The 25,508-nt window shown below is 43.8% G+C and overlaps 1 protein-coding gene across 1 annotated transcript in view; it reads right to left on the reverse strand.

Moving 5' to 3' along the window:
• LOC137376683 (metabotropic glutamate receptor 1-like) overlaps window positions 1–25,508 on the reverse strand; it is a 260,920-nt gene that overhangs the window by 38,200 nt on the left and 197,212 nt on the right. Inside the window, exons 4-7 of the mRNA XM_068045656.1 lie at window positions 21,307–21,553; window positions 7,568–7,736; window positions 7,181–7,307; window positions 1,196–2,126 (exon numbers count right to left, since the gene is read on the reverse strand). Coding sequence (XP_067901757.1) covers window positions 1,196–2,126; window positions 7,181–7,307; window positions 7,568–7,736; window positions 21,307–21,553 — 1,474 coding nt within the window. The remainder of the gene's footprint in view (window positions 1–1,195; window positions 2,127–7,180; window positions 7,308–7,567; window positions 7,737–21,306; window positions 21,554–25,508) is intronic.

A 25,508-nucleotide genomic window follows, 5' to 3' on the forward strand; every position in this document is an offset into this window, starting at 1 on the left:
GAAAGCGAAAAGGTGCATTGTGAATAGATTGAAATGGTTAAAGGAGTTGGCGGGTTTAGGTGGACTGGGGACAGGAATGATGGATTTTCTACCTTAAAATCAAGCCTCTTCCTGCTCAGGACAGAACTACTTACTGGTGACAGTGCAATATGTTTTGGGACAGGGTTGTCGTGCCATTATTAAAGGGTAACCTTTCCACTGCGAGTCCATATCGGGAAATTATCCATATTTTTCCATTTGGAAAATCCTGGACCAAGTGCACATCATTCCCTAACATGCACTACTCTGATGCAAGGAGAGACGTAAGACACAGACTATTTCTATTGCAGTATGGAAGATTAAGAGATTTAAAATAGTTTTTTTTAAAAAAAGATTATGCTGTTTCGATAAAGAATAGGGGAAGACTATTTGCACTAGTTGGGCAGCCAATGATGGAGGATCATTAATTTAAAATAGACATTAACAGAAAGAGATTAGGAGAAATTTATTCACAAAGACGATTGCTGGAGCATGGCATGCTTTGCCATTGGGAATGGTTGGGACAGAGATCATTGACCAGACAAGTGGAAAGTTGGGCACCTTATTCAGGGGACTGATAGGACCATGGATCGTGGAGAGGACATGAGTTTCATAGGTAGACAGACACCTGGGACTCCTGCAAATGAGTTACCCTCCTAGTTGCACTGGGGCCAAATGGACTCCTTCTGCACCTTAAAGTTCTCCTGATATTTAAATTTATTTTTGGATGTGGGCAACACTAGCTCCTCTGAGGGCACTAAGAATCCCACAGTGTGCAACTGGAGTCACATATAGTCCAGAGTAGGTAGGGAAGATAGGTTCCTATCCCTGAAGGATGTTGGTGAACCAGTTGGGTTTTTACAATAATCTGGCCGTTTTAGACAATTGTTCAAATGCCAATTTCCTAACTCACCATTACGGGATTTGAACTCAGTATGATAGGATTTGAACTCACAACCTCTAGGGCTACCAATCCACTGTAATAACTATTACACTCCTATTACTTTTCATGAGGTGCCACAGCAGAAGGATACACACAGAGCTTATACCCTAAGCTGAGCATGGCGGGTGAGAGTGTGGTTACATGCAGGAAATGTATGGGTCTCTCAATTCAGGAACACGAGATTCCACACAACACTTACCGGACACAGAACGGTTCGTACCTGGAGTTGCTTACCTTGCATTGCCGGCCACAGTTTTCTTCCTCCTAAACATGTCGAGCAGGCTGTTGGACCTGTAGGCAGCTTTTCCATCGCCCACGTGCATGCGCACGACATCCGAGGTGGTGAAGGCGCTACGGACATTGCGCTCCGGCTTGGCGATAATGATGTAAATCTTCGGGGTGAACATGCAGCCCAGGGCTACAGTTACGCTTAAGCTGACTGAGAAACTGGTGGTGATGATCTTGTAGTTGCTTCCAAAGTAGATCGGGACAAAGGCCAGCCATATGATGCAGGTTGTGTACATGGTGAAGGCTATGTATTTGGCTTCGTTGAAATTCGCGGGGACGTTCCTTGTCTTGAAGGCATAGTAGGTGCAGCTCATGATGAGAAGCCCGTTGTACCCTAGAGGGGCCACCACTCCCAGGTTGCTTGTGTTGCAGATTAAGAAGACTTCATTGATGCTTGGGTAGGAGAGGACGGGCGTAGGAGGTTCCAGAATCAGCAGCGTGATCACTATGGTCAACTGAACGCTGATCAAGATGGAAGCGATTACTAACTGGGCCCAGGCACTCATGAACCTGGGCTTGCGAGTGCAGATCTTCTTTTTGCTGCCAGCTAGGATCCTGGCGATACGATTGGTTTTGGTCACCAAGGCAGAGTAACACATGGCAGCAGCGAGCCCAACCAGGATCCTCTGGAAGTAGCAAGAGGCCAGAGTTGGCTTGGCCAGCAATGTGAATGGACAGATGTAGCCCAGGAAGATGCCTGCCAGGATGATGTAGCAAAGCTCGCGGCTGGAAGACTTGACCACCGGTGTGTCCCTGTACAGCACAAAGATAAGAGTGACGAACATGGTGGCAAGGATCCCTAAACAGGAGAAGACTACGGCGATAGCAGACTCCACATCACTCCAGCTCAGGTGCTTCACATCAATCCTCTTACAACCTGTGGAAAAGGAAAAAAGGAAAAAAAGGGTTCAGAAAATATGAGTAATTTGGTCATCAGTCCTAATATCTCTTTACGTGGCTCAGTGTCAAATTTGTCTGATAACACTCTTATGAAGCAGCTTGGGATGTTTAATTAAAGGTGCTATATAAATGCAACATTTTAGCTGATACAAGTTATCAATGGGTTTGTAAAACTTAATGGCTGGCATTTTCGGTCTTGTTGAAAAACTGGGAAAAATACCCATTTTTATTGGAACTAATTGCTAATCAAATTATGTGAAGATCGAGCTTTGGAACATGTATTTCCCGGGAATGTGATCGGAGTAACAAAACCAGCAGCCAGGCCATGGATTATTGATTAATAACAAGCCACTTTACGTGTGCAGATATCCAAGTTCACGATCTCAATTGTGGATATTTTCACAGAAAATCACTGAATGACAAGCAAGAAAATCCCAAATTGCCAACCAAGCCCGGGTACATACAGGTCACTTCTTTCATTGGCAAAACAGAAATCGATGTTCAGTTGGGCAAAATAGGCACAAAATAGGTCATTCGAAAAGGGAATCTGACAGTGAAGTTCAATTTTAAATCTACGCCATTTTTTACAACCCCACCCAACTGGCTGCCTGTTATGCACCCTGCCCAAAAATTCTATTTCAAATAACTTAATATTTAAATGAGGTTTGTGCCATTTTTGCCTCCCCTTGTTCTAGATTCCCCAACGTGGGGAAACATCCTCTCAGCATCTATCCTGTCAAGCCCCTACAGGATCTTATATGTTTCAATAAGATCACCTCACATTCTTCCAAACCCCAATGAGTATAGGCCCAACCAGCTCAACCTTTCCTCATAAAATAACCCCTTCATCCCACGAATCAGCCTAGTGAACCCTCTCTGAACTGCCTCCAATGCAAGTATATCCCTCCTTAAATAAGGAAACCAAAACTGTATGCAGTATTCTAGGTGTAGTCTCACCAATGCCCTGTACAGTTGTAGCAAGACTTCCCTACTTTTGCACTCCAGGGCAGCACAGTGGTGCAGTGGTTAGCACTGCAGCCTCACAGCTCCAGCAACCAGCGTTCGATTCTGGGTACTGCCTGTGCGGAGTTTGCAAGTTCTCCCTGTGACTGTGTGGGTTTTTGCCGGTTTCTCTGGTTTCCTCCCACAGCCAAAGACTTGCAGGTTGATAGGTAAATTGGCCATTGTAAATTGCCCCGAGTGTAGGTAGGGAATATGGGATTACTGCAGGGTTAGTATAAATGGGTGGTTGTTAGTCGGCACAGACTCGGTGGGCCGAAGGGCCTGTTTCGGTGCTGTATCTCTAAATAAAATTTAAAAATCCCCCTTGCAATAAAGGCCAGCATTCCATTTGCCTCTGTAACACAGCATTCTGCAGTCTCTCTCCAAGTAAATAATATTTTGCTTTTCTATTCTTCCTACTAAAGTGGATAACCTCACATTTTCCCACATTATGCTCCATCTGCCAAATTCTTGCCCACTCACTTAACCTATCTATATTTCTAGCAATACAAGCTCATTTGAGAGAAGAAAAATGAGCGATAAAAACTGTGTGGAGAGATTATGTCAGACATTAAACAGACTGTTTTAGTGTTAATTCTTGTTTAGTGAATTGAATGTTGAAAATAATGCAGCAATTTAATTGGTCAGTTTTCTACTGGTCACTCTGGTATATTTTATCACTTTTTAATTAATTCAGCTTTAGTTAATGGGTATTTGATTGGCAACTTGGATAAGTGATAATTTGAGTCAATTGTGATTTCTTTGCCTTACAAATATGTGGCACTTTGAGGGCATGATGTACTGAGCTATGTTGTGTTGGCTCAGTGGGTAATATTCTCACCACTGAGCAAGAAGGTTGTGCTTTCAAGCCCTGCTCCTTAGACTTCAGTACAAAATCCAGGTTGACATCTCTAGTGCAGTACTGAGGGAGTGCTGGATTGTTGGATGTGCTATCTGCTAGAATGAGATGTTAAACCGTCTGCCCTCTTGGGTGGATGATAAAGATCCCATTGCATTGTTCTGAAGAACAATGATGTTCTCTCTAGTGGTCTAGCCAATATTTAACTCTCAACTAACATCACTAAAACAGATTATCTGGTCGTTATTACATTGCTATTTGTGGGAGCTTGCTGTGTGATAATTTACTACTGCATTTTCTTCCTTTACAACAATGACCATACTTCAAATGATTACTTCATTGGCTTCAAAGCACCTTGAGGCATTCTGAAGATGATACAAGATGGACCAAATGGCCTTCCTCATCTATATCAGTCTTGCAATCAGTTTTGGCGATTGAAAAATGTATTGGGCCAGAATTCACTTCAAAAATGACCATCAGGCTAAAGGCCCCTCTGTGCAAACTCCTAACTCCTCCAAATTCCATTTTTGGTTTGGCCCTTTAAATACACCAGTTGCGATTGAGCACCACAGCCGCGATCGTGCATTCAACACCAAGCCTGGAAATCATGTTATAATGAGGTGGCTTTGTCAAAATAACACAGACTGCCAGAGTGCTGAAACTTTCCTGAGTTCCCCAGCTGATATCGCGCCTTCCCACTCCGAACACACTGCAGAGTTATTGTGGGCCTCTGTACGTGATTTCACAATAATTCACTATTCTAACATACACGGCTGAATTTTGTGTAGGAGGTGGGGTTCCTGGTGCCAGGCTGAAAAGGGGTGGGGGGGGGGGGGGGAAATCGCCGCCTCTGCAATTTCGCGGCCCATTGGAGCGATCCTCTGTTTTTTTTCAATTAAAGATTCATGAGCTGGGATTCCTGTCCCTTTAAAGACAGGGATCCCTCCTCCATGAGCTGCTGACCAATCAGAGGGCTGGAAGCTCAGCAGTATCGGCAGCGCCACCTCGGACCCAGGCCCAAGCTCTGGAACCCCGGACCAGACGTAGGTGAGGTGGGGTCGCTGGGGCCAGTCCAGAAGGCCCCAGCAAGGGGGGAGCAAGGGGTAGTCATGAATTCCAGGGGAGGGGATAGCGGGGGGGGTTGTTGTTCCTGATGGGGGTCCTCCATGGGCCACAAATTGCCCACTGAGGAGGCCACCCCTCCCACGCCACAGGGAGGGTGCTTCATGTTGCATGGCATCCTCCCTGCACAGCGGAGGATCCCCCCGCCCCACCACTGCTAAGATTCCACTTAAGGGCCTCAATTGGCCTCTGGGTGGGAAGGCCGTTGTCAGCCTATCCTGCCCTGGGAAGATCGCTTGGCGACGGGGAGCCAATGGGCCCTCCCCCCGACTGTCCCTCCACCACCCGTCACAATACTCCGTGTCCCCCTGCCTCCTTCTTCACCTCGGAGGGAGTGGGGGGGCCCATAAAATCCTGGCTACACTTCCTGGTTTAGACTCTGCACTGCTCAATACAGAATACTTCAATCTGATTGGTTCAGGAGATACAAAGTTGTGTACCCAGTTCACATAGTTCCCAAATGTCCTGTAGAGGACTCCACTTCATTTCAATCTCCCATTTACAGCAACTTTCAGTGCAAAGTCTCATGAAAATTAAGTGGACAAGGGTAAAAAAATGAGGGTGCTGTTTGTTCACCGGCTACAGTATATTCTGACTCACTATGTATTGTCTTATTGAGGGAGTTTAAGAAATTAGAAAAAGAGCTCTCCCATGCATGACCAGAATGTCCCAGGTTTTTTTCCTGATCTGTGTTGAATTAGCCGACTTCATTCAGGGCAACATTGGAGGGTGCTATAATTGGCCTCAGTGCCGCTGGACTGGAGGGTGTGGGGAGGCAAGGAGGGAATCCGGTGATCCCTGCTACACAGCATGTGAATATTAGGTAAGGGTAGGCTTGGGTTTGGGTGTGATGCTCTTCATTGTGAAACGAATATGGAAGAACTGCAGAAAGTGCAAAAAAGATTTACAAGGATGGTACCAGAGCTGAGAGGGTAAAGACTGAAATAGTCGCGGTTCTTTTCTCTAGAATAGAGAAGACTGAGAGGTGATCTGCTAGAGGTCTTCAAAATTATGAAGAGGTTCGATAGGGTAGACATAGAGATGGTTCCACTTGTGAGAAGTCCAAAGCCAGGGGCCACAAATGTAAGATAGCCAGTAATAAAATCAGTAAGGAATTCAGGAGAAACTTCTTCACCCCAAAACTGGTGAGAATGTGGAACTCACTGTCAGATGGAGTTGTTGAGGTGACTAGCATAGATATATTTAAGGGAATTCTAGATAAAAACATGAGGATGTAGGCAATAGAAGGATATGTTAATAGACATAAGATGACGTAAGGTGGGAGGAGGCTTGTGTGAAGCACAAACACACAGACCTGTTGGGCTGAATGCCCTTTTCCTGTGCTGTGACATCTATGTAATTCCTATGAAAATTGGCCACTTGGGCAGCTGCTGTCCATGAATCCATTATCCCAGTAAAGGTCAGCACTGTGAGGAGGCTGGGGGTGGGTAGGGTAAGGAGGAAAGCTATCAGGGAACAAAGCATATGTCAATAAAAAGCAAAGAGAAATATTAAAGGTGCACAGTCTCAATATCTTTTATAAAGTCCACGTAAAATACATCCTTTATTTACACAGCTGAAAACTGGGGTGAATGTCACTATTCCGCACAGAACATTGTGCGATAGGAGTAGGTGTTGGTGAATGGGGTGCACACCTGTTGAGTGAAGCGGGTGTCCTGATTTCTGAAACACACCCTCCGGGTCATGCAAAGCACTAAATCATGGAACATACCCTAATTTCAGGACAGATAAAGAAGGAAAGACTTGCATTTATATTGCATCTTTCACAACCTCAGGATGTTGCAAAGCACTTTACAGTTCATGAAGTACGTTATGAAGTGTAGTCAAGTTTTCTAATGTAGGAAACGCGACAACCGACAGCACAGCAATTGGATAGTGACCAGATAATCTGTTTTACTGATGTTGATTTGTTGGAGAAATATTGGCCAGGACATTGGCGACAACTGCCCTGCTCTTCTTCAAAATAGTGCCAAGGAATCTTTTTACACCCAGATGCTGCTGGGCCAATTTCCTAAATGTAATTTTACCTGTGAGGTCAGCATTCGGCCACCAGCCCAGCTCACAGGCCCTGCACGTGAACTCATCCTGCATGTACTCATTCTCTTTGCAATTTGTGCAGATCCAACAACAGCTCACCTCTCCCTTCCGAATAACCTATCGAAACAGAAAAGAGAATCCCTTTAATAAAAGCATTCAGGCTGTAGGGAGAGAAAGAGAGTTAACGTTTCAGGATGATAACCTTTCATCAACAACTGAACAACGGAACTCCTTTAGGCTGTGTCCCTTTTAAATGGCAGTGAAACCAAGTATTTGGAAAGTGATAGCTAATCCCAGCAAGTTGGTTGACCTTCAGAATGAACCCAACAACCCCAATCTATTCCCAAGTAATCCGTGAAAGCATCAGGTGGACTCACCTTAATTTGTCCTTTTTTGCAGGGTTCACTACAAACAGAACGCACCATCTTGGTCATGTTCATCTGAAGCTTGCTGTCATCTATGTCTAGCAGCCCTTCATACCACGTCCCTATGTTAATGTAGTCATACATACCATTCTCTGTATTTTGAAGATTCATAATATCATACCTGTCAATTCAAAGAAGAAGTTTAACTGGGACAGGCACTCTTTGGTGTGGATTTCTGTAGCGGTCCCATTGTGGGGGACAGGCCTCATTCAAAAGGAGTGTGGGTGCCAGAGAGAAAGGAAGCGAATTATAGCACTGTAACATCAAGTCTCTGACTCTCACCCTCATTGAACAAGGCTTCCCACTGGGAGCGCAAGCTTGTTGAATAAACATTGACTTGTTCTCCAGTTAGATAATTAAATATTCTTTCACCGAACAAAAGGAGGTCATTCAGCTCATCATGCCTGTGAAAGAGCTAGTCAATTCGTCCCACACCCATTCTCTTTCCTCATAACTCTTCAATTTTTTTTCCTTTTCAAATCCCTATCCAATTGTTTTGTGGAAGTTCAGGCAGTGCATTCCAGATCATAACCACTGTGCAAAAAAGTCTCATCTCTCCTCTGGTTCTTTTGCCAATTATCTTGAATCCTTGTCCTCTGGTTACTAACCCTGCTGCCAGTGAAAACAATGTCTTCCTATCTACTCTCTCAAAACTCTTCATGATTTTGAACACCTCAATTTAATCTCCTCTTACCCTTCTCTGATCTAAGGGGAACTATCGTGATTTCTCTAGCCTCTCCAAACAACTGAGTCCCTCGGTCCTGAGGTGGATGAAGTTTTAATACTACAATACAAAGGTATTTACAGCACTTCAACCAACAATTCTGACAGGGGCTTCTTTCCCTGGAAAAGGGAAGACGTGGAAGAGACCTGATAGATGTCTTACAAATTAAAAAGGAATTAGATAGAGTCAATGAGGAGAAACAGTTTCTACTTGTGGGCAAGCCCAAAGCAAGGAGGCATAAATATAAGATAGTCATTAACAGATCAAATAAAGAATGCAGGAGGAATTTCTTTATAAAGAGTGATGAGCATGTGGCACTCATGGAGCAGATGAACCAGATAGCATTGGTATATTTAAGAGGAGGCTTGATGCATACATGAAGGAGAAAGGAATAGGGGAATAATGGGCAGTCTAAAAAGAGGCAATTAGAGGGAGGAGGCTTGTGTGGTGTATAAAGACCTGCTCCTGTGCTGTATATTCCGTGTAATCCTATGTAGTACATACTCTGCCAACACTTTGATGAGTAGTTTGACAGAAGGAGGTAAATGGGTAACGAAAGTTGCATGATGTGAAAGTCTAGGATGGAGAAAAGGGAAAGAAAATCAGGCACAATGTAAAGCGGGCTGCCGATTCTATAACACCCATTTCGTGATCTCACCAAATTTTGCCCCCGTTGGTTTGTTCTCAGTGAAAGATTGCCTTTTGATTTTCAATATTTGCTAAGAATTTTAATTGAGGCGAGAGATGGCTCCAGTAACATTAGTGCTTAAAGTGTATGGTTATCACTGAAAGGCCAATCCCTGCACGAGCCTCGACTAGATTCATAAACACATGGTGAAGGACCCACAGTTACTCAGCTCCAGCTTTTAAACATGTCCCTGTGATTTGCTGTGGCATTTAAAGATTTTTCCAGCCCCGCTGCAAAGCTTTTCACCTTGAGGTGTTGGCTGTCTTTTATGTAAACAGGTAAATGTTGAAGGGAAACCTTGGAAATACTTGAAGGAGAACAAATTGCAGGGATATGGTGAGAAAGCTGGGGAGTAGGACTAATTGGACTATTCTCTGAAAGAGCCACTCAGTGGGCTGAATGGCCTCTTTCTGTGCTATGACTATGATGCTGTGAAGGACCTTGTAGTCACTGACTTCCTGAGCTCCCCCTGCTGCTGTGGAGCCTTGTTCCTCAACATTGCTGCCCATCAGTCTCTGACTGTTTAATTCAGGAAAAAGCAAGACTTACATTTATGTAGCACTTAATCTACTAAAATCTGTTTTAGTGATATTGTTTGAGGGATGTACATTGGTCAGGAAACCGGGGAGAACTTCCCTACTCTTTGAAATAGTGCCATGGGATCTTTTACATCAACCAAGAGAGCAGATGGGGCATCGTTTTAAAGTCTCATCCGAAATATGGCACATCCAACAGTGCAGTACTCCCTCAGTACTGCAATGGAGTGCCTGTCTGGATTATGTGCCCAAGTGTACCTGGAGTGGAACTTTCTAAGTCAGAGGGAAGAAAGCTACTCCTGAGCCCCAGCTTGGCCAACTCAGAGTGCTCCCTCCCTTCCTTCAAGTCTGTTTTCAGATCTGCAACTTCCAGGAGACAGAGAGCAGGTCTCACACCAGCTGGTTCAAATTGTTAGACATGTGCATCTATTTAAAGGGATGCGAGTGAAGTGTCTGATTTAAAATGACAAGGTGTAAGGAAGTCATCAAGCAATTAGTGCACAGATACACACAACAGCTATGTGTAAAAACAAGGTTAAATAAACTGTAAATGGTGCTATCGGGGTACGTTAGCTAATTTACATTTTCCAAGGATACTTCCAGCGTGCACTGCGAGAGCACCAAAGTCTTGGAGCTGCGTTATCAGGTGCCAGCAGCTGTTAAAGAGCTGCTGACTGCCATTATAAAGGTCCCTGTTTTAGTAAGTAAAACAATGCCAATTAAAATCTACCTTATTTCCTTCCTTTTGTTACCTTTATTCCCCCAGCAGAGTGGGTAGGAAATAGATGAAATAATTAGTAAATTGTGCACGTTTTGCTAAAAGTCATGACATTGTGAGGTGGAATGGACTGTGAGTAGTAGAGGGGCAATTAAGAGCAAGGAATTATGAGGCCTCAAGCCCAGTCCAAAGCACATCAAGTAGCTTAAGTGATCATTCAGTAATTCAAGTAATGACAAACTAACACAGAAACACTGAATATTGGTTCCGATCAAAAAGAAACTAAGCAGAGTGTCATGAAGACCCCACCTGCCAAGAATAAGGCATATTAATTTTGTCATATGAACATTAATTTTAAACTGTTGCTGGAAGGAAGAGATGACTTGTTTAAAGAGATCAGCAGTGGCTGGAAAACATTTGGATAATAAGAGACAGTGCCTGGAGACAATAGAATGGCTCCCTGATCCAATTAACCCAAATGGAGTTTGATCACCAGACATTGAATGTGTAAGAAAGCCAGCATTCCAGGGTGCCTGCTAAGATGGAGAATCCACAAATGCAGGAGTTTGTTAAAACAGCTAGTCACATGACTAACCTGCTGGCCCAGGTTTTTGTTTGAACTGCTCACAGCACAGTGTGGGTCAGATTGCAACTGAATTTGGAAGAAGACAGCCTCTCTCCTGGCTACCTCGTTCTCTCTCTCTCTCTCATGAATCTCCGGATCCACTGAAGTCTCTTAAACCTCAAGAGAGAAAAGACTCTGACATCGAAACAAGTTTTAAAGCGTGCACTGGGTCCCAACGAAACAGCAAGACGTACCGGCAATCAAAGACTCTACATCGAGCTCAAAGGACCGTAAATAAATCCCAGCTATTGTCTCAAACTTTTCCTCTTTATTCTTTCTACTTTCCTGTCTCTATCTGCATGTGTGTTTATTGCGTATGCATGCTAGCATAGTCACGTTGCATTTTCGTAGTTGTTAAGTGAATTAGAGCTTAAGGTTAATAAACTTCCACCTTTATTGTTTAAATCTAAGAAAACCTATCTGGCTGATTTCTTTGCCTTACAATTGGAGAGCAGTGAACAAGGATTCACTGAGGGGGAACGAAAAACACAATGTTTTTAAAATTAAACCCTGTTATGCTTAAACCAGGCGAAGGCTGAGAGGGAACCCCTAGACCCCTTTCTCACCTGGTCATAACAAGAGACTTAAAAGGTTTTTTAAACATTTGAGTTTAGTTATTATTGTATAAAGAAAGGCGAGAAGAAAAACTATTGCCATTTTCATCAGCATACATATCAGAACTATCATGGACCAAGATACGAACTGAAGAGAGATAAGACAACATGATCCATGCTCTCACTTTACAAACCTCATTTAAAATCAAGCATTGTGAGTTCTGTTTTTTAGGGTGTGATTAGGTTAATGTAGGAGAAATGCAATATCAAAGTGCTATTCATTTACAGTTCACTTAGGAGATACTGAGACCTGAACCAGCAACTTACAGGGAAAAGAACCATTTGACAGGGACAGGCTTGTCTCCACAGGTGCTGACTGACCACCTCTGCCCCTGCCTTAGCCTATCGGCTGCTGAAACCCTCATCCATTGGCCTTTGTTACCTCCAGAATCAACTGTTCCATCGCTCTCTTGGCTGGCCGTTAAACTTCTAGCCTCCATAAACTTCAGTTCATCCAAAACTCTACTGTCCATAGCCTAACACACACCCATTCACCCATGACTCCTGTGCTCACTGACTTACACTGGCTCCCAATCATACACTGGTTCCCAGTTAAGCAACGCCTTGACTTTAAAATTCTCACTCTTGTGATCAAATCTCTCCAAGGCCTCAGCCCTCCCTATCTCTGTAACCTCCTCCAACCTTACAACCCTCCAAGAACTGTGCATTCCTCCAACTTTGCATCCTAGATTTACTTTGCCACACCACTGGCAGCTGTGCCTTCAGCTGTCTATGTCCCAAGATGTGGTATTCCTTCCTTAAATCTCTCCATCTCGCTACCTATTTCTCTTCCTTTAAGGTGCTCCTTGGAAAATACCTCTCTGACCAAATTTTTGATCACCTGTTCTAAAATCTCTTTTTGTGGCTCGGTGTCAATTGCTGTCTGTTACTGGTCCTGTGAAGCACTATAGGATGTTTTTCTATGGTAAAGGTGCTATATAAATGCAAGTTGTTGTTGAGTGTTTGCAGCAATATCTGTTGCTGCTTCAGATTTCACAGGGACACTTGACGTAGGTGTGAGAAAAACTCTTTTCTGAGTGATAATTGTCTCAGAGAAGTGAGAGGAGGGGAGATAAAATGTGCGGCTACATCTGGAATTAAACCTAACTGATAATTAGCTCAAATGTTCAATTCACACAAAGAGTGACTGAAGGAAAGGGCCAGAAAGAATTTTTTTCTTGTGAATTAATGCAGCCAAGTCTCTCTAAAGTCTCAAGAAGTTAACATGGGACAAAAGTGACAGTGTTGTCATGCGAGGCTCCCACCTGCCAAGAATGAGGTACATTAATTTTGTCATGAACATTGATTTTAAACTGTTGCTGGGGTGAAGAAAGGACTTATTAAGCAGATCAGCCGTGGCTGGAAAATACATTTGCATATTAACAGATGGTGATTGGAAGGACAAAGGAGCATTCCCTGAGACATTCAACCCACAGTGGACCTTGATCACCAGGTATTGTGTGTAAGAGGAGCATTCCTGAGACTGCTAAGGTGATACATGTCTGCAACTGAAGCTAGTAGCTCCTCAAGCCAGGGTGAAGTAACTTGGGATAAGTTAAAAGCACGGTCTATGGAGGAGTTGAGGAAAATGGCTGAGCAGTGTGGGATTACTGTACATGGCAAGGCTAGGAAGTCTGAACTCCTAAGGCTAGTGGCCAACTATTTTTCCCTTGAACCTGAAGAAGCAGAAATAGGGTTAGAAGTAGACCCCAACAGGGTGTTGCTAGCAAAGTTACAATTGGAACAAAGGAAACTTGAATTAGAAGACAGGAAAGAGAACGAGAAAGGGAGAGACAGGAAAGAGAGAGAGGCAGGAGAGGGAGAAAGAAAGAGCCTTCTAGAAAAAGACAGGAGAAGGAATGAGAGAGAGGAGAAAGAGAAAGAATATTCCAGAAAGAATGCGAAGAGAGAGAGTTGGAGCAGCTTGAGTTAACTAGGGAGAGACAGAGTAACCCTAGTGAAAGCATGGCCAATATGGAGGAATGTAATTTAGGGCTGTTAAAACTAGTTCAATTAATTCCAAAATTCAATGAGGAAGATGTAGAAGAATTTTTTGTGTCCTTTGAGAAACTGGCTGGCAGCTAAAATGGCCAGCTGAGACCGGGCCTCTTTTAATACAAAGCAAGCTAACTGGAAAAGCCCATGAGGTTTATTTCCTGTCGCCAGATGACAGTTCATCAAATTATGAACTGACAAAAAATGCCATTTCAGGGCATAAGAATTAGTACCTGAAGCCTATCGCCAAAAGTTTAGAACCCTCAAGAAGCAAGCTAAACAAACTTATCTGGAGTTTGAAAGAAGTAAGCAGATGGTTTTTGATCAATAACTGAGGGCTCTTAAAGTACAGCTCAGCTATGAGAATCTCAGAGAAGTAATTCTGTTAGAGGAATTTAAACACTCTTTCCTACTTTCCATAAAGACCCATGTAGATGAGCAGCAGGATCAGAAAGTCCGGCAAGTAGCTGTTCTAGCTGATGAGTTTGCTTTAATTTATAAATCGGTTTCCCAGGGGGGAAGCTTTCCTTGTCACCCCCACAAATCCAAAAAGGACAAAGGGTGGGAAGGTGATAGGAGCCCAAGCAGTCCTGGGAGAGAAAGAAAAGCAGGAGTCACAGGGTGTCCTCCTCTAGCCAAAAGTAAGGTGCTATCAGCAAGAGTGAGACCCGGAGAACTGTGTGCTTCCATTGTAATAAAGCAGGGCATTTAAAAGCTGACTGCTGGAAACTAAAGGGGAAACCTGTAGAGTTAATCAGAGCATATCTGCTCAGTGAAGAAGGGACCCTGATGGAAAGCAGAGAAGAACAAGCTGTGGCTTTAATTGCAGTAAGAGTGAGACCCAGGAAGCATATGGCTGCAAATGCAGGAAAATTTAGTAGGATTCCTGAGGGTTATCAGGGTTTAATGGCTGAAGGGAAAGTAACCCCATACCCATCGAGTGGAGCAAGCAAGACCATACTAATTCTCAGGGACACAGGGGCCACTAGATCCCTTTTACTGGGAAAAAGACTGACCTTTCCCTCAGAGAGTGCAGTGAACACCAGAATGGTGGTGAATGGTATTGGAGGGCAGAGTATGCCTGCACCTGGAGTGCGACCTAGTTTCGGGACCGGTGACCGTAGGGATTGCCGCTAGTTTGCCTGTGGACGGGATTGACCTGCTCCTAGGTAATGATCTGGCCGGGGTGAAGGTGGTAGCCACCCCCCAGTAGTGAAAGAAAGACCGCAGGAGATCAGAGACACAGGGTCGTGGCAGGAGACGGTCCCCTGCAATTTCCTTGAATGTGTAGTGGATCAAGCCATGATCAAACCAGCTCCCCCAGAGGAGACTGCATTGGCACTGCAGGCAGATGACCAAGTCAGTCTGTCTGAGACATTCTTTGGAAAGTTAGGAGACCCAGGGAATGAATTAAATTGATTTTCCCTAGGTAGGCTCAGCGAGCCGACCCAGTATTGTGAGAGTTAGTACCGGCTTCCCAGGCTGAAAGTGAAGCAGAGGGAGTCCTGAGAGCAAGGAGTGGACAATAGTTCACCAGTTAGTGGTGCCACAGAGGTACCGGAGAGAAATATTAAGAAGGGCCCACGAGACTACAGTGGCTGTACATGCTTGTATACAAAAGACCAAAGCCTGCATAAGACAGCAGTTTGACTGGCCAAAACTCCACAAAGATGTGATGGTGTACTGCAGGAGTTGCCACATGTGCCAGGTTGAGGGGAAACCCCAAATTACAGTGAAACCTGCACCCCAAAGTCCTGTATTGGTTTTAGGAGGACCCTCCAGCAGAGGGTTGATGAACTGTAAGGGACCCCCACCGAGAACAAAAAGGGACAGGCAGGCACAAGGCTGGCAAATGTTTAGAAAGAGAAGGGGAAAAAGTGACTAAGAGGGCAGGTTAAAGGAAGTCTGGGAGGAATCTTGGATGAAAACCCCTACTGTCCGGTCAGCCAACCTGAAAAATTTGAAAAGTTAGACCCCACATCCTCCTATGTAAATGCAGATATTAGAAGCACCCCCACTAGAGCTGCTAAGAGCATTTACAGGAACCTGCAGAGACAAAGAAAGAGTTCTAAGGGGCAAGAAAAACTGTGAGGATGATGCCTCACCTAGCCGAAGTACCACAGGGGAGTGCAGTAGAGTCTGTACAAATACCTGCAGGCAGGAGTGTCCTCTGCGACAAAGGGGAGATTCGCAAAGAATCCCCCCCCACAGTCAGAACCAAAGGAACCACCCATCCCCCTGAGGTCAAAAGCCTTTGCAGCAAAGCAATGACAGAGAGTTCAGGATCGAACAGCCCCCTACTGACTCTCCTGAACAAAAATTCCAACTCAGGGCTAATTAAACCTAACCATCAAAGACACCTAGGCAGTCATGAAAATGGGCAAACTGGAAAAGAAAGTTCGCCAAGAACCACATGTTTATCGGGATGTCAAAAACGGGGCGATTTTAATAAGTTTTAATAAGTTTAGGTCTTACCGTAATAGGGTTTTTTTAATACTGTGTTTTTAGCCCTCCCCCTTGGTGAATCCTTTCCAATTATAAGGCAAAGAAACCAGCAAAAACATGTTTTCTTAGGTTTAAGGAAGAAAAGTTGAAATTTATTAAACTTAAACATAAACTCTAATTCGGTTGACGCCTACGGATACATGATGCGCCCACACTAGCATGAATAAGTGATACATACATGCACATAGAGACAGAAAAGAGCAGAAGCAAAATAAAGTGGAAAAGTTTGATGCAATATCTGAAGAGTTTTTGTTATGGTTCTTCGAGCTCGCTGTAGAGTCCTTGATTGTAGATAGATCTTGCTTTTCGTCAAGGCCCAGTATTCTTCTTAAACCTTGTTCGCTGTAGGAGACTTTTCTCTCTTGGGGTTCATGTGTCTTCAGTGGATTCAGAGGCTTGTGAGAAAGAGATGGGAGCAGACGGGAGAGATCTTCTCAATCCAGAAGCAAACAGACACTCTGAGTTCAAACTGTTTGTATAACTCGGAAAACCCCAGGTTGCCAAGCAGGTTAGTCATGTGACTAACTAGTCTGACCACGTCTTGGATTGTATCACCTTAGCAGTCTCTGGAATGCCCCTCTTACACACAATACCTGGTGATCAAGGTCCATTATGGGTTGAATGTGTCAGGGAATGGTACTTTGTCCTTCCAATCACCGTCTGTTAATATGCAAATGTCTTTTCCAGCCACGGCTGATGTGTTTAACAAGTCCTTTCTTCACTCCAGTAACAGTTTCATATCAATGTTCATGACAAAATTAATGTGCCTCATTCTTGGCAGGTGGGGGCCTCGCATGACATAACCAAAGGTATTAACGGATATGGAGCAAAGGTGGGTATATGGAGTTAGGTCACAGATCAGCATGATCTCATTGAATGGCAGAACAGGCTTGAGGGGCTAAATAGTCTACTCCTGTTCCTATCTTCCAATATTCCTATAATAACACCGTACACACACAATAATATGCACACATTAACATTGTAGACACAATAACACATTACAGACACAACCATCCGGGCTGACACTTTTGTACACCAAAGGGACTGCTTCATTGTTGCAGGTGCCATCTTTCAGGTGAGAGATTAAACCAAGACGCTGTCTATTTGTTCAGGTGAACGCAAAAGATTCCACGGCACTAGTTAAAGAAGAGCACAAGAGTTTCCCTGATGTGCAGGTCGCATCTATCTATCCCTCAAACCACAGGACCTGGTCATATATCTCATTTGTAGTTGGTGGGATCCCACTGTGCTCAAATTGGTTGTTGCATTTACCTACATAACAACGATGACTACACCTCATTGGCTGTGAAGCACTTTGTGATTTCCTGAGTGCCTGACAAGACAATAGATAAATACAAGTGCTTTTTGCTACATGGAGATTAAAGATTGATTAATATACATTCCAAGAAATAATTGGGACTTGATGGCCAGTGTTTAAGGAAGCTTCATAACTTTGAATAAATATTAACCAGGTGCCGCTATCCTATGCTATTTAATGCAATTTCTGATTGAAAACACTTGCTTATGCAGATTTTGAGATGCTGAGATTCCCAAAAAACAGATACAAAGCCTTGGAGAGAGAAAGTCTCAGCAGGTCTCCTGTGGACTGAGGGTAGCAGATGTTTAATGACCCAGGAAGGGCCTGAAACCAACAGGATATACAGGGCGGCTGTGAGGTAGTGAAAAACTCCTCTGTGGCACTGAAAATCCACACAGTTCAATCATGGCAGTTGCCTGATGGGTCCTTGAGTTCCCTCTCACTCCAAGGAATAACCTTGGTGTTCCGAGCAGCCCCCTCACAAAAGACATGGCTTCTATCCGTCAAAAATTTCTGGTCCCCTCACCTTCAGGGGTGTAGGTCCAACACCATCTGGACGCCAGGTAGGACCTACTTCCATTGCTCTGTACCTGCACCGATATTATGTTGGCTCCCACCTGAGGGTTTAGGAACAGCGAAGGTCCAGTGCCCTTAACCTACACCTACTGCTCTAGTCGAGCACACACTCATTAGTATTATTTATTTGGGCCATAAAGAAATCTCCTTAGGGTTGATTATGAATAATTTTGTATCAGCATTGTCAAATACATAGACTTGCACATGTCCTTCTGCCCTTTCTTGGAGGTATCTGTTTGTAAATCATTGCCAAAGTTTGAAGCTGATGTATACTTTGTGGGTTTTGTGAGCACTTGACTAAGCATGCATATTTGTTCCTTCAATTCAATGTTTTGGAAACCAGTCGCGATTAGTCCCGAAACAATATATTACTGTAGGTAACAAAAGGTCGAATTTGTACATCATTTTAAGGAATTAAAAGAAACACAAAATCTATGGCACATTCAGTACTTCTGGTATCTATGGGAACATAGAAATTACTGGATGATAAAAGACCAAGGTCCACCTAATGTGCCTTCTACTATCCTGGTAGTCGCATGATAATGGAGTTGTGGCTAATCATAACAATCCATTTCTATCAATTCGTCTACAGCAATCTCAGACATGAGCTGAGGAAAACCCCCTAATGGAGAACTTTGGGAACCATAGGTCCAAACTTCACTGTTCCTCCCCAGCCATGCTACACTCACCACATGCCAGGTCTCAGATTACTCACGCACTGCATCCCAAATACTGTATGAGTGAATGGGTTTTCCACTGACATTTGTTGCTGGGTGCTGCAGATAGCAGCCTTCTGTGTGGGTTCTTGACAAGTTGCAGAACATTTATAACACGTTCTGAGCTGCAACTGTACAGAAAGGAGGGGCTGCTGGGAGATTTTACCATTCCCCTTTAGACTGATCACCAGGCGGATCTTCCTTCAAGCTAAATGGAAGATGGAGCAAAGATGGAGAAAGCATAATGAATTTGGAAGACCTCACTTATATGCTTGGTTGAGTCTATAAGATTCCATGGCACTTTTCGAAGAAGACCAGGGAAGTTCCTCATGTCCACTGGGGATTGGCGTTGGTACATAAATATAAGACAATCACTAAACAATCCAAAAGGGCATTCAGGCGAAACTTCATCCAGAGAGCGGTTACAATGTGGAACCCGTTGCCACATGGAGCGGATGAGGCAAATAGCATAGATAAATTTAAGGGGAAGCTAAATAACCACATGAGGGAGAAAGGAATAGAAGGATATGCTGATGGGGTTAGATGAAGAGGGGTGGGAGGAGGTTGGTATGAAGCACAAACACTGGCATGGTGCAGTTAGGACAAATATGCTGTTTCTGTCTTGTATATTCTATTAAATTCTATGTTAGGTACTACATTTTGTCATCTATGTTATATGCCTTGGAGACATGCACAACAAACAATGTGACTATTAATAAGCTGAATGCATTTGAGATGTGAACATATCAGAGAAATTCTAATGAGGAAATGCTGGAAATGGCTGGAGAAAAGAGGAAATTAATGCATAACATCAAAGAGAGAAAGATACAATACTTGACTCATATCATTAGAGCAGAAGGTAGACAGAGACAATATGAAGGAAAGATCGACGGAAAAGGCAGGAGAGGGAAGCAGAGAAGAAAATGGATGACTGATATAATGGACTGGATGCAACTGACCTATGGAGAATGCACAAGGTCAGCACAGGACACACAGAGGTGGAGATCATGGCAGTCAACCTTCTGGGAAGAAGATTACACCAACGATCGAACGAATGCCCCCTACTGCTTGTCATTTTCAATTTCTTCAAAACTGTCAGTCAACAGTGGAAAAATGAAGATCTTGTCAATGCAGTATTGCTATGTGTCCCTATTAGCATTGACAGGTGCCCCTGGGCTGTGCTCATTTTAAGGACATCAGTCTTCTTCTATAGTGAGCTGATCATTGATATACAAAGTGAACTGGAATAGCTCCAGAACTGAACCCTGTGGGACACCACTACCTACTTCCAACCACTCTGAAAAACAGCCCATAACTCCTACCCTCTGTTTTCCCCCTTAAAACCAGTTTTACATCCAACTTGCTAGCCTCCTCTTAATTCCATATCCCTTAATCTTCTCCAATAGACTCCTGTGTAGTCCCCTGTCAAATGCTTGCTGAAAGTCCATGTACACACATCCATTTCATTTCCCCCATCTACTGTATCCACCTCCTGCAATCAGGTTTCTCGAGCATGAGCTTCTTTTCTGAAATCCACATTGACTGCTTATAACTAATTTCTTTCCATCTCGATGTTTTAGTAATTTAATCTTTAATTAAAGGCACCCAAATTATCACTTCTCTAGATGTTAAACCAGATGACCTATTTTACAGATCTAAGTTTGTTAGATAGAAGCTTACAGGTGAGTAGCAATTGAATTGAAGTCCAGTTTCTCAAAGCACAATAGCAGAATGCCACCTCTAACACCCGGGGTTTAAGATGATACCCAGGAAGTAATAAGGAAGCAACACAACTCATGACATCCGCAAGCAGAACGATGCACCTTTAGTATTCCCTGGAATTTAGAAGATTATGGGCTGATTTGCTCGAAGCTTTCAAGATATTAAGGGGAACTGATAGGGTAGAATCAAAGAAACTATGCTTGGGGAGGTGGTGGCGTAGTGGTAGTGTCACTGAACTAGTAATCCAAAGGTCCATGGGAAATTTAAATTAAATTAATAAATCTGGAATTAGAAAGCTAGTCTAATGGTGACCATGTCCTTAAGGGAAGGAAATCTGCTGTTCTTACTTGGTTTGGCCTATATGTGACTCCAGACCCACAGCAATGTGGTTGACTCTGAAATGGCCCAGCAAGCCACTCAGTTCAAGGGCAATTAAGGATGGGTAACAAATGCTGGCCTAGTCAGTGATGCCCACATCCCACGAACAAATAAAAGAAACTATTTTCACTGGTTGGGGAAGACATAGCCTAAAATTAGAACCAGGTCTTTCAGGAGTGAAGTTGGGAAACACTTCAACACACAAAGGATTGTAAAAGTTTAGCGCTCTCTTCCACAAACAGCTATTGATCCCAGATTATTTTTAAATCTGAGATTGATAGATTTTTGTTAATAAAAGGTAATAGGGGAAAGGGGGGTATATACAGTAAGGTCACAGAACATCCACGATCACATTGAAGGGCAGAACAGGCTTAAAGAGTCTAAATGGCCTACGCTTGTTCGTATCTCAAATAAACATCCCCAAATAACACATCCCAAATAACTGTCCCAAAGAATGCATATCAAATAAATAACCCCAAATAATAAATTCCACATAATTATCCCAAATAATACATCCTACATGAGCAACACCAAATAACACACTGGAACACTGGAAACTTCTTGCACTAATATTACCTTGCTGGAGAATCACCATTCTCGTCGAACCACACTTCCTCCCCAGAAACTCCAATGAATGAAGTCTTTATTAGGAATTGTAGTAATTTGCTGCCATCAACAGGCTTCATTGCTTTACAGAGTCCCGTATGACCTGGACATAGAGCTTTGTGCATGTCATGCAACCCGTGGGCCATGGCATAAATGGCGTTAATGATGAATCCCATCTTGCTGTCTTGCACATAATTTTCTGCTAAACTTTCATTCCCTAGAGGAGAGAAACAGGTTTCAAGCAGTGACTCATGTTGTAATTTTACTCAACGATTTTGCTATTTTTATTGACACACCCCTGAGAATAAAAGGGACGATAACGTAAATTAGACAGGAATGCTATGGGAATGCCCAGCTTGTCATTGATAATTTCGCTGATTGATTCCATCTGGTCTGGTGTTCTTTTACAGGTAAAGTGACATTTGATAATTACCTCTTCACCTTACATTATTCCATGTTTCACAAACAAATAAGTTCCATTAATGTTAGTATTCTCCAGTCTATGAAGATAGACACAGTCAACTAGGGCATTGAGATTGGAAAGAGAAGAGTGAAAACACAACTGAGAAAGATGCTGCACAAAATAGCTTGCACAATATGTCTGAGCTACATCATATTTTCATGGGTACTGGTTTCTTGTATTAACTTCAGACAGATTTTATTGAATATAAAGAGGGATGAGAAATATATGGACAATATTCCCATTTACAGTTGACCTTGTCTCAATAAGGTATTTATCAGTCCGCCTTTCGGAAGGTAGGAGAAATACACATTGAGGCAGGTGCGAGAATTACAGTATCCGGTGCACATAATGAGGAGTTTCACTGTTATGGCCCCCTGGTTCATGCTATTGTTTGACTAGGTATTGGGCAGTAATGGTATACTATTGATCACAGGGGATGCAGGGTCCACTGGTGAGAGTTTCCAGGAGAATATCTGTAGTGAACCTGAAACTTCTCACCAAGAGGCTTGATCACTCCCTTTTGTTCAGGTATAAGCTTGAGTTCAGGGCTACTGCTGTTTTAGTTGTGCTGTCACTCCAATGCTTGGAGCAATAAATATAAGACAGTCACTAATAAATGTAATAAAGAATGCAGGAGAAGCTTCTTTATTCAGACAGTGGTTAGAATGTGGAACTTGCTACCACATGGGGAAATTGGGGCAAATAACATTTAAGTGGAAGCTAGGTAAGTACATAAGGGAAAAAAGCAATAGAAGGACGTGCTGATAGGTTTGGATCAAGCAGAGTGGTTTGTGTGGAGCATAAAACACTGGAATAGACTAGATAGGCCGAATGTGCTGTTGCTGTGCTGTAAATCTTATGGAATTCTATATAATTCACTCAGATTTTTAAAATCCCGAATTGGCTTGTTTATAATCAATGCCAAATAGTTCCACAATTCGAAGGCTGAAACTGAGACACAAAAGCAGACAGAGAAATAGAGAGAGCATGACAATGGATAGTAAATTACACGCACAGCTGTTCTAGTTGCTAGCTTTGTGATTCATTGTGTTGTAGTTTCTGACAGACTGCAATGTTCCCTGCCTCTTGGAGCTGGTTTTCTATACAGAAATGTCTGCATTACTATGTTTCTCTTCATTTTAAATTCACCTCGGTCAATTTTATAGAAGCAGGAGATTTGGGGAAATGGTCAGTTTCAGCAGTGAGAAACTGCACTCCAGCCCCTGATTTTCTATTTCAGTGATTTCACAGTGTTAAACAAATGTCACAGTAAAACATTAGAGGGTAAATCTTTCACTTTCATAGGAACATAGGAGCAGGAGATGACCATTCAGCTCCTCAAGCCTGTTCCACCATTCAATCAAATCCTAGTTGATCTGTATTTTAACCTTGGTTCTGTATACACTTACTTGACAAAAACCTATTGATAGCAATCTTAATTGACACCTCAGCATTCACAGCATTTTGAGGGAGAGAATCTCAAATTTTCACTCACCGTGTAGGAAGCAGTGCTTCCTGATTTCCCTCCTGAATGGCCTGCCCCTAATTTTAAGATGATCCCCCAGGTACTGTACTCTCCCACCGGAGGAAATAGTTTCTCTGTACCTACCCTAACGAATCCCTTTAACATCTTAAATATGGAAAGTAAAACATCTGTCAACCTTCTAAATTGAAGGGAATACAAGCCAAATCTATGCACCATGTCCAAATAATTTAACCCTTTAAGCCCCACTCTTTTCCCCCCTCCCCCCGCACCCCCCCCTCCCCCCCCCCCCCCACAGCAGCAGCACACTTTAGGAGAGTATGTCTGCACAGCTTATGCTTGCAAAGTTCATCTGCATAGCACCTGTAATTTCAGCACTATAGATGCCATTTTGGTTCCAAAATGGATGCTGAGCGAGGAGCGTATGCACCTCCAGTAGGGCCGGTGTTGAACGTCATCCTGATGAGGGTGTTACCATGGGCATTAGGACTGTACACTAGAAGTACGCAGAGTAGGCAAATTGTGACGTCAGTTTGCATTTAACTCCAGTTGATGCCAGCACTGCCATTTTTGATCTCGCTGCTCCAAGCTAATGTCCTCTCTTAAACATGCACAGCTGAACATGTGTTCAGTAGCAGGAAGGACCCCCCACCAGTGCTATTTAAAGGGATCATCATCAAAATGCAGGTTAGTTGCTGATGACTTTCTACTGGCTGTCTGAACTTGTAAAAGTGTTTGGTGATTTACAGAATTGGTCACAGTTGGTGAACTTGACAGGGAGTGATGCTGCAGGTGGAGAAGACGTTGGTTGTATCTGTAAGGGCTCTGGGCACACCACTTGCTCCCAGGCATGCGTGCGATAGTTGTAATTCTCCTTGGGCTGCAGCATGAGAGCGAGGTGAGCAGAGGCAACACAGAAGAGGACAAGTTGCTCACAGAGGGAGGAAAAGGAGAGAAAGATCTCTTAGTGCGAGGCCTTATCCACCCAGTTCTTCCGGGAGCATTTTTCTTACCTCGACTAAAGCCAGGAGCTGTGTGTGCATCTACTCTGTTTTAGGAAGGAGGTGCTCAAAAATATCTGCCACCTCCTGCAGGCAGCCCTTTAGCCTCACAGCAGGGCAAGGCTGGCACTGCCAGTGGCTGTAAAGGTAACATCTCTCACTTTGCTGTCCACTGCTGCATAAGGGAGGTGACTGATGTCCTTTATGCCAGGAGAGGGGATTTCATTGTGTTCTTTCTGACCAGTACACTAGCCATCACATGTCCAGAGGGTGGCTACTGGGTGATAAGGGCTATCCGCTTAACACCTGGCTCCGCACAACCCTGCCTCACATGGGCAGCTTGCGTATAGTGAGACGCGCTGCCACAAGAAACATCATAGAGCAGACCATTGGGATGCTCAAGCAACCCTTCTACCACCTGGACCACTCTGGAGATGCCCGGCACATGTGTTCCGATTTGTCGTGGTTTGCTGTATCTTGCATAACCTCGCCATCATCAGGACAAAGACGCTGCCGCCAGGGATATGGTGAGCAGACCGGGAGCAGGAGGGGAAGGAGGAAAAAGAGGAGGAGCATCCCTTTCTGGCCGGGCTGTTCTTGATTGCCTCATTTGAATACAGTTCCACTGAACACAACCCCAAATCCTCATTCTACAACAGTCCCAAATCTTTCCATCCCTCTGCCAGCGACCATCACAGCATCCTCTTGGCCACAATGCTGAAATAAAAGCCACCACAAAACAACCATTCCAAACCAATTTTACCAAACAAACCACCCAAAATTCCACACAAAAGCCAACTAATCACCTTTGTGCATTTCCTCGGTGCCTGTCTTATGGGTAGTTTTGCTTGTCCTAGTGCTCCTAAGCAGTAGTACCACAGTGGCAACAACATGCCTGTTGGAAGGCTGCTCCCTTTCAGTGGGGGAGACTGCAGATGGTCTTGCAGGAAGACCCCGAGCAGCTCTGGTCCTTAAAGAACTGTACTACCATGTGTGGCAGCAAGGGCATTGGCAGAGTGGGAGGATGATTGCTAACGTCCTGAGAGAGGACAGTAGGCTCGTGCTCCACAGAGCCACTGCTACTCCGCTGGGGTGGTGCCTCTACAATCCTAGTGATCTACCGGAGGACAGATTGCTGGACTGCTGTGAGATGCTGCAAGCCCCTTTGAACACTGGCATCCACACCCATGAAAGACAGCAGTCTGAGTCTGCAGGGCAGCAAGCT

Source organism: Heterodontus francisci, chromosome 13, assembly GCF_036365525.1.
Source record: "Heterodontus francisci isolate sHetFra1 chromosome 13, sHetFra1.hap1, whole genome shotgun sequence".
Classification (NCBI taxonomy): Eukaryota; Metazoa; Chordata; class Chondrichthyes; order Heterodontiformes; family Heterodontidae; genus Heterodontus; species Heterodontus francisci.